This window comes from Schistocerca nitens, chromosome 2 (genome assembly GCF_023898315.1).
Source record: "Schistocerca nitens isolate TAMUIC-IGC-003100 chromosome 2, iqSchNite1.1, whole genome shotgun sequence".
Taxonomy (NCBI): Eukaryota; Metazoa; Arthropoda; class Insecta; order Orthoptera; family Acrididae; genus Schistocerca; species Schistocerca nitens.
In genome coordinates, this window is record NC_064615.1 from 886,240,708 (window position 1) to 886,253,854 (window position 13,147).

Genomic DNA, 13,147 nt, shown 5'->3' on the forward strand with positions numbered 1-13,147 from the left:
TTGGCTACCAGAGCATGGCTCACAGCCAGGCCCAAACTTCCATATTTCATCAACCATGTGTCTACAACCTGTACCCGTACATGCATTATGTATATTTCTGTACAGTAGAGACATTTTGGAATAACACAGGCACTGAAATATCATACTTATCCACCAGCACTGACCGGCAACTTTCAAGTTTCAAGCAAAGTGTCTCCCATGTATGGAAATACACATAATGGATGCATGACTGCAGGTTGTAGACATATGGTTAATGAACTTTGGGTCTGGCCATGATTCATGATCAGATAGCCAAATGGTAAGGCAACATCTCGCAATAAGTGGTAAATTCAGGTTCGAGTCCCAGTGTGGCACAAATTTTCATTGTCATTATTCCATTATACAGCTGATGCTAGTCCACATTTGCAACTGCAAATACATTTCATGTATCTTTATGAAAAACAGTTATGACAAAAATATCTTTGGGCGGGTTTAGTAACATCTCTGAACAGTCAAAGGGACTGTGTCTGTGATACAACATCCACAGTCTTCAGGACTTCTGGGAACCAGGGTGATGCAAAACTTTTTTTGATGTGTGTACATTCTTATAAAGCCACTGCTAGATTTTTATGTGTGCACTCTTCTAGCAAAGTTTGACAAGATTTCCCTAAAAGCCAAACCTTTGTATTAATGATATTTCATTAACAACCTTATTTTTCTAGTAAAAATCTACATTTTGCAATATAAAATTGTTAGCGCTGTAAGATAGAAACATTCTGTTCTAAAATTTGAATAATTATGTAACAAGATTTTTTGGCAGTGATATTTCCTGAATTTCAAAATTTAGAAAAAGTGCAGGACACTTTTTAAATAGTAGAGGATCAGGGATTTCAAATGTGATGTGTCAATCCTAAATAGTTATTTCCAAAGTCAATATTTCAAATGAGGGCTGGTTTTCTTATACTTAAATTTTGAATAATTCCATGAATGTAATGTTTTTGGACAAAATACTTACACATTCTCATCAGTTAAGTCACAGTTTCACACAGTTTCATTCTGAACAGTAACAGTTATAAAAATGAAGCTTATAACAATATTTGTTGGTATCACATACATGGTTGTACCTATCAAACACAAAAATATTTGCTTATTTCAGAACAAAAATGAAACACCGTAATTACAGTCCTTGTATGCAAATTTATATATTGCTATTTGTAAATGTTTTGATAGCATTATGGTATCATCAGAAAATATGATTTTATTGTGATCAACATTATCCAAATAATCACATCACAATGAGCATCAGTATTAGTGTGATACTTCACATAAAGAAATTTTTCATATTACAAGAACATCAATATCTGTCACTACATCAAAAAAATACTCTATATAAACCCTCCCATTTTGCTCTTGATTATCTTTTTAACACTGTCTAACTCTTTTTTGCAGAAGCATGGAAGCACAAGGCTTTAACAGAGATGTTTATGAGTGGACTGGAGACATTTCATGCATCAAGAGTGAAGACACCTCATTTTCAAGAGGCATTGCATCATCTCACCCTGACAAATCATATTGAGTCAGAATATCTTACAGATCTGAGCCCAAAGGTATGTCCTCAAAGATATACATACAAAGCATAAATTGCCTTTTAAATCATGTAATATATGCAGTATTGATTTGACTCACCTACATTTTCTGGACAAAAAGGTTTTCTGTAGCAAATACAACATTGTATTTTTGATATCACCTATAACAAAAGAGACTAGGAATTTTTCTACAGGTAGTAATAATTCAGTGTTGGTGCAAAATTTTCTTTTTGTCTTCTGTTCTTTTATTTTAATGAGACATCAACAGTGATACCATTGGATACTGGGCATTTACTTCCTTGAACAATGACAAAAAAGATTTTGCCCTCTTCGTGTTTAAAGGGCCTATACTAAGACTTACATGAAATGACTTAGGATCACCACATACAGGGTGTTTCAAAAATGACCGGTATATTTGAAACTGCAATAAAAACTAAACGAGCAGCGATAGAAATACACCGTTTGTTGCAATATGCTTGGGACAACAGTACATTTTCAGGCGGACAAACTTTCGAAATTACAGTAGTTACAATTTTCAACAACAGATGGTGCTGCAAGTGATGTGAAAGATATAGAAGACAACGCAGTCTGTGGGTGCGCCATTCTGTACGTCGTCTTTCTGCTGTAAGCGTGTGCTGTTCACAACGTGCAAGTGTGCTGTAGACAACATGGTTTATTCCTTAGAACAGAGGATTTTTCTGGTGTTGGAATTCCACCGCCTAGAACACAGTGTTGTTGCAACAAGACGAAGTTTTCAACAGAGGTTTAATGTAACCAAAGGACTGAAAAGCGATACAATAAAGGATCTGTTTGAAAAATTTCAACGGACTGGGAACGTGACGGATGAACGTGCTGGAAAGGTAGGGCGACCGCGTACGGCAATCACAGAGGGCAACGCGCAGCTAGTGCAGCAGGTGATCCAACAGCGGCCTCGGATTTCCATTCGCCGTGTTGCAGCTGCGGTCCAAATGACGCCAACGTCCACGTATCGTCTCATGCGCCAGAGTTTACACCTCTATCCATACAAAATTCAAATGTGGCAACCCCTCAGCGCCGCTACCATTGCTGCACAAGAGACATTCGCTAACGATATAGTGCACAGGATTGATGATATGCATGTGGGCAGCATTTGGTTTACTGACGAAGCTTATTTTTACCTGGACGGCTTCGTCAATAAACAGAACTGGCGCATATGGGGAACCGAAAAGCCCCATGTTGCAGTCCCATCATCCCTGCATCCTCAAAATGTACTGGTCTGGGCCGCCATTTCTTCCAAAGGAATCATTGGCCCAGTTTTCAGATCCGAAACGATTACTGCATCACGCTATCTGTACATTCTTCGTGAATTTGTGGTGGTACAAACTGCCTTAGACGACACTGCGAACACCTCGTGGTTTATGCAAGATGGTGCCCGGCCACATCGCACGGCCGACGTCTTTAATTTCCTGAATGAATATTTCGATGATCGTGTGATTGCTTTGGGCTATCCAAAACATACAGGAGGCGGCGTGGATTGGCCTCCCTATTCGCCAGACATGAACCCCTGTGACTTCTTTCTGTGGGGACACTTGAAAGACCAGGTGTACCGCCAGAATCCAGAAACAATTGAACAGCTGAAGCAGTACATCTCATCTGCATGTGAAGCCATTCCGCCAGACACGTTGTCAAAGGTTTCGGGTAATTTCATTCAGAGACTACGCCATATTATTGCTACGCATGGTGGATATGTGGAAAATATCGTACTATAGAGTTTCCCAGACCGCAGCGCCATCTGTTGTTGAAAATTGTAACTACTGTAATTTCGAAAGTTTGTCTGCCTGAAAATGTACTGTTGTCCCAAGCATATTGCAACAAACGGTGTATTTCTATCGCTGCTCGTTTAGTTTTTATTGCCGTTTCAAATATACCGGTCATTTTTGAAACACCCTGTACATCATAATGTAATAAAGATAGCCCTTCCTGGAACTGAGACTTGTATTCCCAAAAATGGCTAAAGCATTGAAGCAGTGCGACAACTTCAACCAGTCAGCATTGCATGCAATTATATTTGCATTTTGACTGCCAGCTGACAAATTACTGGTGTCAGTTAATTTAGAAATTCTACCTTAATACAGATTTAATATAAAACAGGTTTCATCAGGACATATTAACTACCATATTACATGTGACATAAGCCTAGAATGAAAGTCTGTGAATAAATTTTGATCATGATATTTCACTTTTCTTATTAACAGACAACATTTATTTTGTGTGATGAAAAGGGCTGTGTCTTTAATTTCAGTGGTTCCATGGATATTTGCATCCCTACATTTGTGCTACTGCCTTGTATCTCCAACAAATCCATTTCTCCCAATGGTACTTTCTCCCTAGGATAACATTGAGTTGCAGTGTTCAAGGTAACAGAGGGAAGTATCAGTGACACTGCAAGTTTGAGTCACTACTGGAGGCACGTTCAGTTGGCCTAACTGATTAAGCTGACTGCTAGCAATAAGGAGGAAACCTTGTTTTGAATCCTTGTCTGGCATCAATTTACATTCATCATCTTAGCTTTAAAATTACTATAGTCCACAAAGTAAAATTTGAGCCATTCAGTACTAAAGCTTGTATTGTAACTGATGTTATTTCAGTTTGAATCTCAGGTTAGCTACCCACAATGCTCCTAATTACTAAGCCACTATTTGATACTGTGCATGAAGTCTGACAAAATATGGCAGAATTTGGGCATAGTGGCATTTTATAATATGATTCCCTCAATAAATAAATACACTATAGACAAATCTCAACATGACTAAAAGTTTGAAACTCTCACAGAGGTAACAAGACATAGGTTGGAAACAAGAATAGGATGCACATAGAGATACTCAAGAAAAGTTATTAATACAGCTTCAACACTGACTTACTTTACATGCCTTGTACAGTGCCAAAGTATCTACAGCTTAAGGTAAAATGTACACAGAAATGGCAAGGCAGAGACATGTTGCAGGACAGAGAAAAAAGATTTAAAGAACTGCATTTCGGAATTCCAAAAAGATACAAACAAAAAATCAGTGACGCATTTAGATTACGTGTCCAGCGAGTGCGACACACGTCAAGGTAAATGTACGCATTTAGGCATCTGCAACAGGCACAAAACGTCCGATTGGCGGAAACGCGCTAAGAAGGAGAAGCATACTGAAGTTTTGACGCAGTTTAATGAAAGGGACATTTCGATTGGTAGAGAGAGTTTCCACATAATAAGAGGAACGCTCCGATTGTTTGAAAACGGCCGTGACGTGAAGAACGAAAGAATCCAGGTGGGGAGACAGTTCGGCCATAATTAGGACAAGAGAGAAAATTTTGGGAACTCTTATCTGGTTTGGCGTCTAGTGCAGAATGGAGCGCTTAACGCTTTGTACGACGCAGAGAAGAAATTTGTGTGAACACTGAGTTCACAGCGGCTGAAAAGCAGCTACAAATTAGCTGTAGCAACGTTTAGCTCCAACTGTGGAGAAACGAACCAGCCAATTAGTTAATTGCTCTTGCGAGAACTGAGAGGGAATTATAATATGCATGTTGCTCCAAATATGCGAGTGTATACCCCCACATACTAAGGCTAGGGATGAGTACAAGTTTTCTCGAATAACGAGAAACATAGGTAAAGTTTGTGCTAGAAAGTTCAGCAAACGGTTCTAGGCGCATCAACACGGAATCTATTTCATAATGTTTAATGTTCGATTACACCATACAAGTGCAAGAATCAGCCTTAGAAACACACCAAATGGATAGCCAAACAATATAACATACAATATAGTTTGCTTTTACATATACAATCTTGTACCATAACAGTAGAGATTCACAGCAATTTAAATTCAAAAATGGCACACCATCAAACAAAATTAAACAAAATTATTAAAAAAAGCAGTTAATCAAATTCTGTTTCTTATTACTATTCAAACCATTATTCATCAGAATTGTGTTATGAGAAGGAAAGTAGCTAATAACCACATAGCGGAGATGCTGAGTCGCAGATAGGCACAACAAAAAGATTTTCACACTTAAAGCTTTCAGCCAACGGCCTTTCTCAACAACACACACACACACACACACACACACACACACACACACACACACACACACGCAAAGGCAACTATCACACACAATTGCGGTCTCACCCAACTGAAACCACACTGCGAGCAGCAGCACCGTTGCATGATGGGAATGGTGACTGGGTGGGGGAAAGGAGACGGCTTGGGGCGGGGAGGGGGACGGATAGTGTGGTGGGGATGGCGGGCAGTGAAGTGCTGCAGGTTGGGCAGCAAGCAGCAGAGAGGGGCGGGGGAGGGGGGGGGGGAGTAGCGGGAAAGGAGAGAAAAGAAATAAATAAAAATAAATAAAAGGGACTGGGTGTGGTGGTGGAATGTCTGTGAAACCAGTCATTTGGTCTACAAGCTGAGCTGCAGCCACTGTGCTGCATTCTACGTAGTCATGACAACCAACAAGCTGTCTGTCCGCATGAATGGCCACCAGGCCAGGAAGAAAGTGGATCACCCTGTTGCAGAACACGCTGCTAAACATGATATCCTTCATTTCAATGACTGCTTCACAGCCTGTGCCTTCCCACCAACACCAGCTTTTCTGAATTGTGGAGGTGGGAACTTTCCCTGCAATACATCCTACATTCCCATAACCCTCCTGGCCTCAACCTACATTAGTCGCTGTCCTTGTCCATCCAGCCCCATCCCTGCTCCCATTCCAGCACTACACAGATGTCATTCCATAATCACACCCAGTCCTTTTTATTTACTTTATTTTATTATATTTTTATTTATTTCTTTTCTCTCCTTTTCCGCTACTCCCCCCCCCCCCCCCTCCCCACAATCAGCTGCCTGCTGCCCAACCTGCAGCATTGCAACACTGCAGCACTTCACTGTCCGCCATCCCCACCACACTATCTGTCTACCTCCCCACCCTAAGCCGCCTCCTTTCCCCCACCCAGTCGCCACTCCCATCATGCACCAGTGCTGCTGCTCGCAGTGTGGTTCCAGTTGCCTGAGACTGCAGTTGTGTGTGTTAGTTGCATTTGCATGAGTGTGTGTGTGTGTGTGTGTGTGTGTGTGTGTGTGCGTAAGTGTGCCGGTTGTTGATGAAGGCCATCAGCCAAAAGCTTTAAGTGTGAAAATCTTTTTGTTGTGCCTATCTTCAACTCAGCATTTCAGCTATATGGTGAGTAGCTAATTTCCTTCTCATAATATTGTCCCATTTCATCCTGGTTTTCCATTATTTGATTCATCAGAATTGCATTTATTAAATAGGCCTGTGAAATATTTGTTCATATCACCTGGGATGCTGTTGTTTGGTTATGCAGTTAAGCCACAATCACACATGCATCTAAGGTGACAACAGCTCATGGCATATCACAATGGCACTGTGAGTTACCATTCACACAGGATACCACAGATACTAAATATTGGCACTGTTTTAAATATGGTGCCAGCTGAAATCATATGGGTTGGGTGAGAGCACTTGCATAATTATTAATTATCACAAAGCATAAATACAGTGGACGTAATTTTCCTCAATATTTAAAAAAAAAAAGAAAGAAAAAACAGAAAAGTGTATTTATGGTATGAACAATAACATACACTTGAAAATATTTGAGTTGCAGAAGATGTCCAGTAATAAATTTCAAAAAATTAATGTGTGTTGTGATTTTCCACTGATAAAAGTGTAGTTGTAGAAGCAAACTTAATAATTGCTGCAATAAATAACACAATGATGTTATTCTTGCCATACTCTGATTTACAGGACCAGTTGACCACTTGTGTCCTCTGCGATGTAATTTTGAATGCATTTATGGAGTATTACAAGAATGGGAAATCAAAAGATGAATTAGAAGCTTTAGTCTTGGATGCCTGCGTCACACTCAACATAGAGACTGAGGAAGTCTGCAGTGGCGTTATTGGGAGCAATGTTGTAAGTATACCCGCATTTTAGAAATATTGCAGATATGTACAGTGAGTACACTGTCATAATCTTATGGCATACAAAAGCTTATCTACAAATTTGTCTGGGTGGTATTTTGGCTATACATCTTATTGCTCTTTACTGAATTTCAAATATTCTTTTTAAGTAAAAATATTGTGCACTTCCCCATATGTGAAATTATTAGGACAGATGTGGTAACTAAATCCATAGTATATTGTCCTGAGTACTTTATCGTGCACAGTTTTTGCTCTTTTGTGCATGAGGAAAATCTGAGTCTTTATGTTTTATCACAGGATATCTATGTGCCCCCCCCCCCCTTATGTCAGCTGCTTATCTATTATAGTTCCCAAAAATTTTGTGCTACCTACTTTTCTAACTGCCTCACTATTTAATTTAATATTTATATTATACATCTCACTTTGGTTTGGAGCACGAGATAAAGTGTTTTAAATTGATTTATAAAAAGGGTTTCTTGCACTAAGTATTTTGTAAGTTTCTTTTTTATGTATTCTGGGAAATCATCTACATGGAGAATAAACAGTACTGGCCCAAGCATACAGCCTTGTGATACACCATGTCTGACAGTTTTTAATTCAGATCTGTAATTAGTTGTTTCCGCACTAGTATGTCTGATTTCTGTGCACTGTTTCTGATTCATAATGTACAATTTGACTATCATAGCATGTCCCTGGATTTCCACACTGATAGAGTTCTTCCATTATCCTGAAATGATTTATCGTCAAATGCTTTGGATGGGTCCTTGAAGAACCTGCAAGTCTCCTGTTGCCTATCAATTGATTTTTCTTCTCTGAAATCATGTTGCAAGAAATTTACTATTTTAAATTTGCCTATAAACATACAATTCTATTCTGAATTATCATTTCGTATAGATTCCTTAATCAGGCAGGTAGGTTAGAAAATTTAAAAAGGGAACTGAATAGGTTAAAGTTAGATATAGTGGGAATTAGTGAAGTTTGGTGGCAGGAGGAACAAGACTTCTGGTCAGGTGAATACAGGGTTATAAATACAAAATCAAATAGGGGTAATGCAGGAGTAGGTTTAATAATGAATAAAAAAAATAGGAATGCAAGTAAGCTACTACAAAAAGCATAGTGAAAGCATTATTGTGGCCAAGATAAATATGAAGCCCACACCTACCACAGTAGTACAAGTTTATATGCTGACTAGCTCCACCGACGATGAAGAGATTGATGAAATGTATGATGAGATAAAAGAAATTATTCAGATAGTGAAGGGAGATGAAAATTTAATAGTCATGGGTGACTGAAATTTGACAGTAAGAAAAGGAAGAGAAGGAAATGTAGTAGGTGAATATGGAATGGGGGTAAGGAATGAAAGAGGAAGCCGCCTGGTAGAATTTTTCACAGAGCATAACTTAATCATGGCTAACACTTGGTTCAAGAATCATAAAAGAAGGTTGTATACATGGAAGAAGCCTGGAGATACTGACAGGTTTCAGGTAGATTATATAATGGTAAGACAGAGATTTAGGAACCAGGTTTTAAATTGTAAGACATTTCCAGGGGCAGATGCGGACTCTGACCACAATCTATTGGTTATGACTGTAGATTAAAACTAAAGAAACTGCAAAAAGGTGGGAATTTAAGGAGATGGATAAACTGACAGAACCAGAGGTTGTAGGGAGTTTCAGGGAGAGCATTAGAGAATAACTGATGATTGTTGAAGTAGACAGGATATAAAATGTAGACTGGCAATGGCAAGGAAACCGTTTCTGAAGAAGAGAAATTTGTTGACATCGAGTATAGTTTTAAGTGTGAGGAAGTCCTTTCTGAAAGTATTTGTATGGAGTGTAGCCATGTATGGAAGTGAAACGTGGATGATAAATAGTTTAGACAAAAAGAGAATAGAAGCTTTCGAAATGTGGTGCTACAGAAGAATGCTGAAGATTAGATGGGTAGATCACATAACTAATGATGAGGTATTGAATAGAACTGGGGAGAAGAGAAATTTGTGGCATAACTTGACTAGAAGAAGGGATCAGTTGGTAGAACATATTCTGAGGCATCAAGGGATCACCAATTTAGTATTGGAGGGCAGCACGGAGGGTAAAAATCGTAGAGGGATACCAAGAGATGAATACATTAAACAGATTCAGAAGGATGTAGGTTGCAGTAGGTACTGGGAGATGAAGAAGCTTGCACAGGATAGAGTGGCATGGAAAGATGTATCAAACCAGTCTCTGGACAGAAGACCACAACAGCAACATATTTTAGAAAAATTGAGATGAATGATATTGGCCTGTAGTTCTGTAATTCACCTCTGTTTCCTTTCTTAAATACTGGCTTTACTTTACTTGATTTTAGTTAATCTGGAAATGTACCTTCCTCTATAGCAGCATTCAGCACATTTTAAGGGTTTCAGTAGACTTTCCCTGCAGTAACCAAGTAATACACAAAACCGAAACATATAACACAAATATGGCTTTATTCATAAACCTCTGAACAATAATGGAAATAAGCCTCTCATGACTCCACATGTAACAAGATGAAAGAATCATACAGAAGGTGCAACATAAGTGATACACAGAACAACTGATGTGAGCAGTACAAACTAAAAGAACATAGTGAGAGTGAGTCAGCAGTGCTCTGTGCGTACATGGATGCGAGTCTCCAGCAGGAACTGTGAGCTCAACCAGTGTCAATGCACACTGTAGAATGTGAGGAAACCAGGAAAATGCATCTGTAACCAAGAGCCAATAGGAATTCAAGAAGGGAGCTACAAAGTTCACATGAATGCATTCTCATGACTGGTGTGGAGTGGTCTAGGGGACCAGAGATGCTCTGGGAACTGCCTGTTGTCAGGCACACTGCTCACAAACTCCAACAAAATGGACTATTTCACCATCAATCCCTGTCCAAAAGACAAGCCTCCTAGCTAACAGTTTAGTGTGTGAAATTCTGCAATGGACCTGGTGGAGAGGCTGCTCTGGGAGACAGGTCCTCCGCAGACAACAGCAAAACACTGTCAAAAACAGAGAGGTGGTACCGTAAGGAAAAATAATTGTGCAGAGGGTGCAAAGCCTGATATGGGGTTTATCTGACCAGCCTTGTTGAACAAACCGATCCACCTCGCGGAGAACCGGGTTGGCGGCAATGATAGCTGCTATGCGCAAACTCACAAGTGGGAAACCCTTGACTGTGGCCTGCATTTCAGTATCTAGATGGAAGCAAAGCAATTGTTCATTATCAAAGTCAGGATCAGGACCCGCAGGAAGGCAGGACAAGGTGCCCACATTGGCATGTTTAGATATACATCAAAAATAGATTTCATAACTGTAGCAAGACAAGAACAGTGCCCAGCACCGGAGGTGGTGTGCTCCCTTTCCATGCAAGGAAGTGTGAGGGTTAAACAAGGAAACCAAGGGTATCTGGTCAGTAATAAGGTAAAACTTGGAGCCCCCTCCACACACACACACACACACACACAAAAGAGTAATTTCTGGAGAGTGTAGACAATGGTAAGAGCCTCTTTTCCCACCTGAGAGTAACACCATTCGGCTGGAGAGAGAGATTTAGAAGTGAAAGCAACAGGTTCTTCAGAGCTTTGGCATATCAGTGCACAAGGACCACCCCAAGACCTTATTGTGTGGTGCCAGTCACCAAAACTATGTAGCCAAAAAAAGGGGGGAAGAGTAGTATGGATTACAGCACTTGAAAAGCATATTCACAATCTGGGCTCCAGGAAAAAGGTACCTTCTTGCTTAACATGACATGCAACAGCTGAATCAATGTGACCACCCTCAGCAGGAATTTACAGTAGTAAGCTATCTTCCCTACGAAGACCTGAAGCCCCTTCATGGATGAGGGGAGATGCGGTCTGGTAGAGGCTGAATCCCATTCTGCAAGACCGCAATCTCCAGGTAAACAATAGAAGGTTGAAAAACCTGACATTTTGTAAGGTTACACTGTAAGCCTGCAGATTGTAAGACAGAAAACAAAGTGCCCAAATTTTGCAAGCAACTGGCTGTGGAGGAACCCATGACAACAATATTATCCAGATAATTAATGCAATCCAGGACAGGCATAGTAAGTTGCTCTAAAAATCTTTGGAAAATAGCAGGGGCACTAGCCACACCAAAAGGAAGGTGTAAATGTTTTAAGAGGCCAAAATGTGTATTCAAACCAGAACTTGCTGAGACTCTTCATCCAGGAACCTGCAGATATGCTTTAGACATATCAGTTTTAGAGAAGTACTGGCCACCTGATATTTCTGCCAACAGTTCCTCCAGGTGTGGGAGAGGATACATATCCATGATTGACAGTAGTACTGCAGTTGCCATAGAGGCAAAGTTTCCCTGACGGCTTCTGAACAACAACCAGCAGAGATGACCAATTACTAGCCATAACAGGTTGCACCACCCCTAGAGATTAAAGTCTATTCAATTCAGTTTTCACGCAATCTATCAGGGTGACAAGAATAGGAAACACAACAAAAATGAGGCCATGCTTTGAATTTAAAGGAAATATGAGTATAAACTGTAGAGGGAGACCAAGAGATGAATACACTAAGCACATTCAGAAGGATGTAGGTTGCAGTAGTTACTTGGAGATGAAGAGGCTTGCACAGGATAGAGTAGCATGGAGAGCTGCATGAAACCAGTCTATGGACTGAAGACCACAACAACAACATGAGCAGAAAAATTCATAGCACACCCTATAACATCCAAAAACAAGTCCAAAAACTCCTCACACAGTGTTTCCAGTTGAGAATATGGTACCTGAATGGGCACAAGGTGAACTGCATTGGTGACAGTAAATTCAAGTGCCTGAAACACATCCATCCCAAGCAAGTTCTCAACACTGGCATCAACAACCATCAAATATGTAATGAATTGAACCACTGACTTGTAAGAAGCAGATGCTATAAATTGTCCCAACAGTGCAATGTTCTATTTTTTTAACTGACCACTTGCACATGACCTGTGTCAATAGTGGCAAGCCTAAACTGATGTAGGTTTGAGAATGCAATAATTTCACTGCAGCACTTGTAGCTGGAGCACTCAGCGAAAAACACTGAACTCGATAAAGAACTTGGGAGAAGTCACAATCATTGGAGTTGCACATTTTATGTCTACGTCCTTCCGCAAACAATACATGAATGCAAAATGGCCATTCTTCTGGCAAGCATTACAAGTAGCCCAGAACTTACGGCATGCTAAATGTTTGTGCTGAACAAAACTGAAAGGACAAGATGGAAACAGAGAACACTGACACTGGTGCTGTGGCAGTCGTGGTTGATTGGGTTGGCCTTAGTCGGCTCAGTGCTGGGCCCACATGTTTACCACCACCACTGCTGCTTCCTTGTGCAAGTTACCTATCGTCCTAATGGGCACATCTTGTGGTACTACTGCCACATTTCCCCACACTTCAGTCTGGTCACCCTCTGCATGAGAAATTTCAAAAGACTGTCCTATTTGCAAAACTCCTACCAATGGGGGGTTTTCACAGAGTAAAGCCTTCTGGTGCACTTCTTTGTCCAGAGCTAAACAGATAATTGTGCTGCACACCATAGAATCTCCATAAGAGTCATTATGGACATAAGTAATGAACTGACACTTAACAGCAAAGGCCATGAAG

The 13,147-nt window shown here is 40.2% G+C and overlaps 1 protein-coding gene across 2 annotated transcripts in view; it reads left to right on the forward strand.

Moving 5' to 3' along the window:
* The window catches only part of LOC126237191 (sphingomyelin phosphodiesterase-like), a 373,735-nt gene that overhangs the window by 50,074 nt on the left and 310,514 nt on the right, over positions 1 to 13,147 (forward strand). The window contains exons 2-3 of one of the 2 annotated variants that reach the window (XM_049947069.1): positions 1,429 to 1,586; positions 7,350 to 7,517. In XM_049947069.1, coding sequence (XP_049803026.1) covers positions 1,429 to 1,586; positions 7,350 to 7,517 — 326 coding nt within the window. The remainder of the gene's footprint in view (positions 1 to 1,428; positions 1,587 to 7,349; positions 7,518 to 13,147) is intronic. The other variant, XM_049947067.1, reaches the window with a different exon arrangement.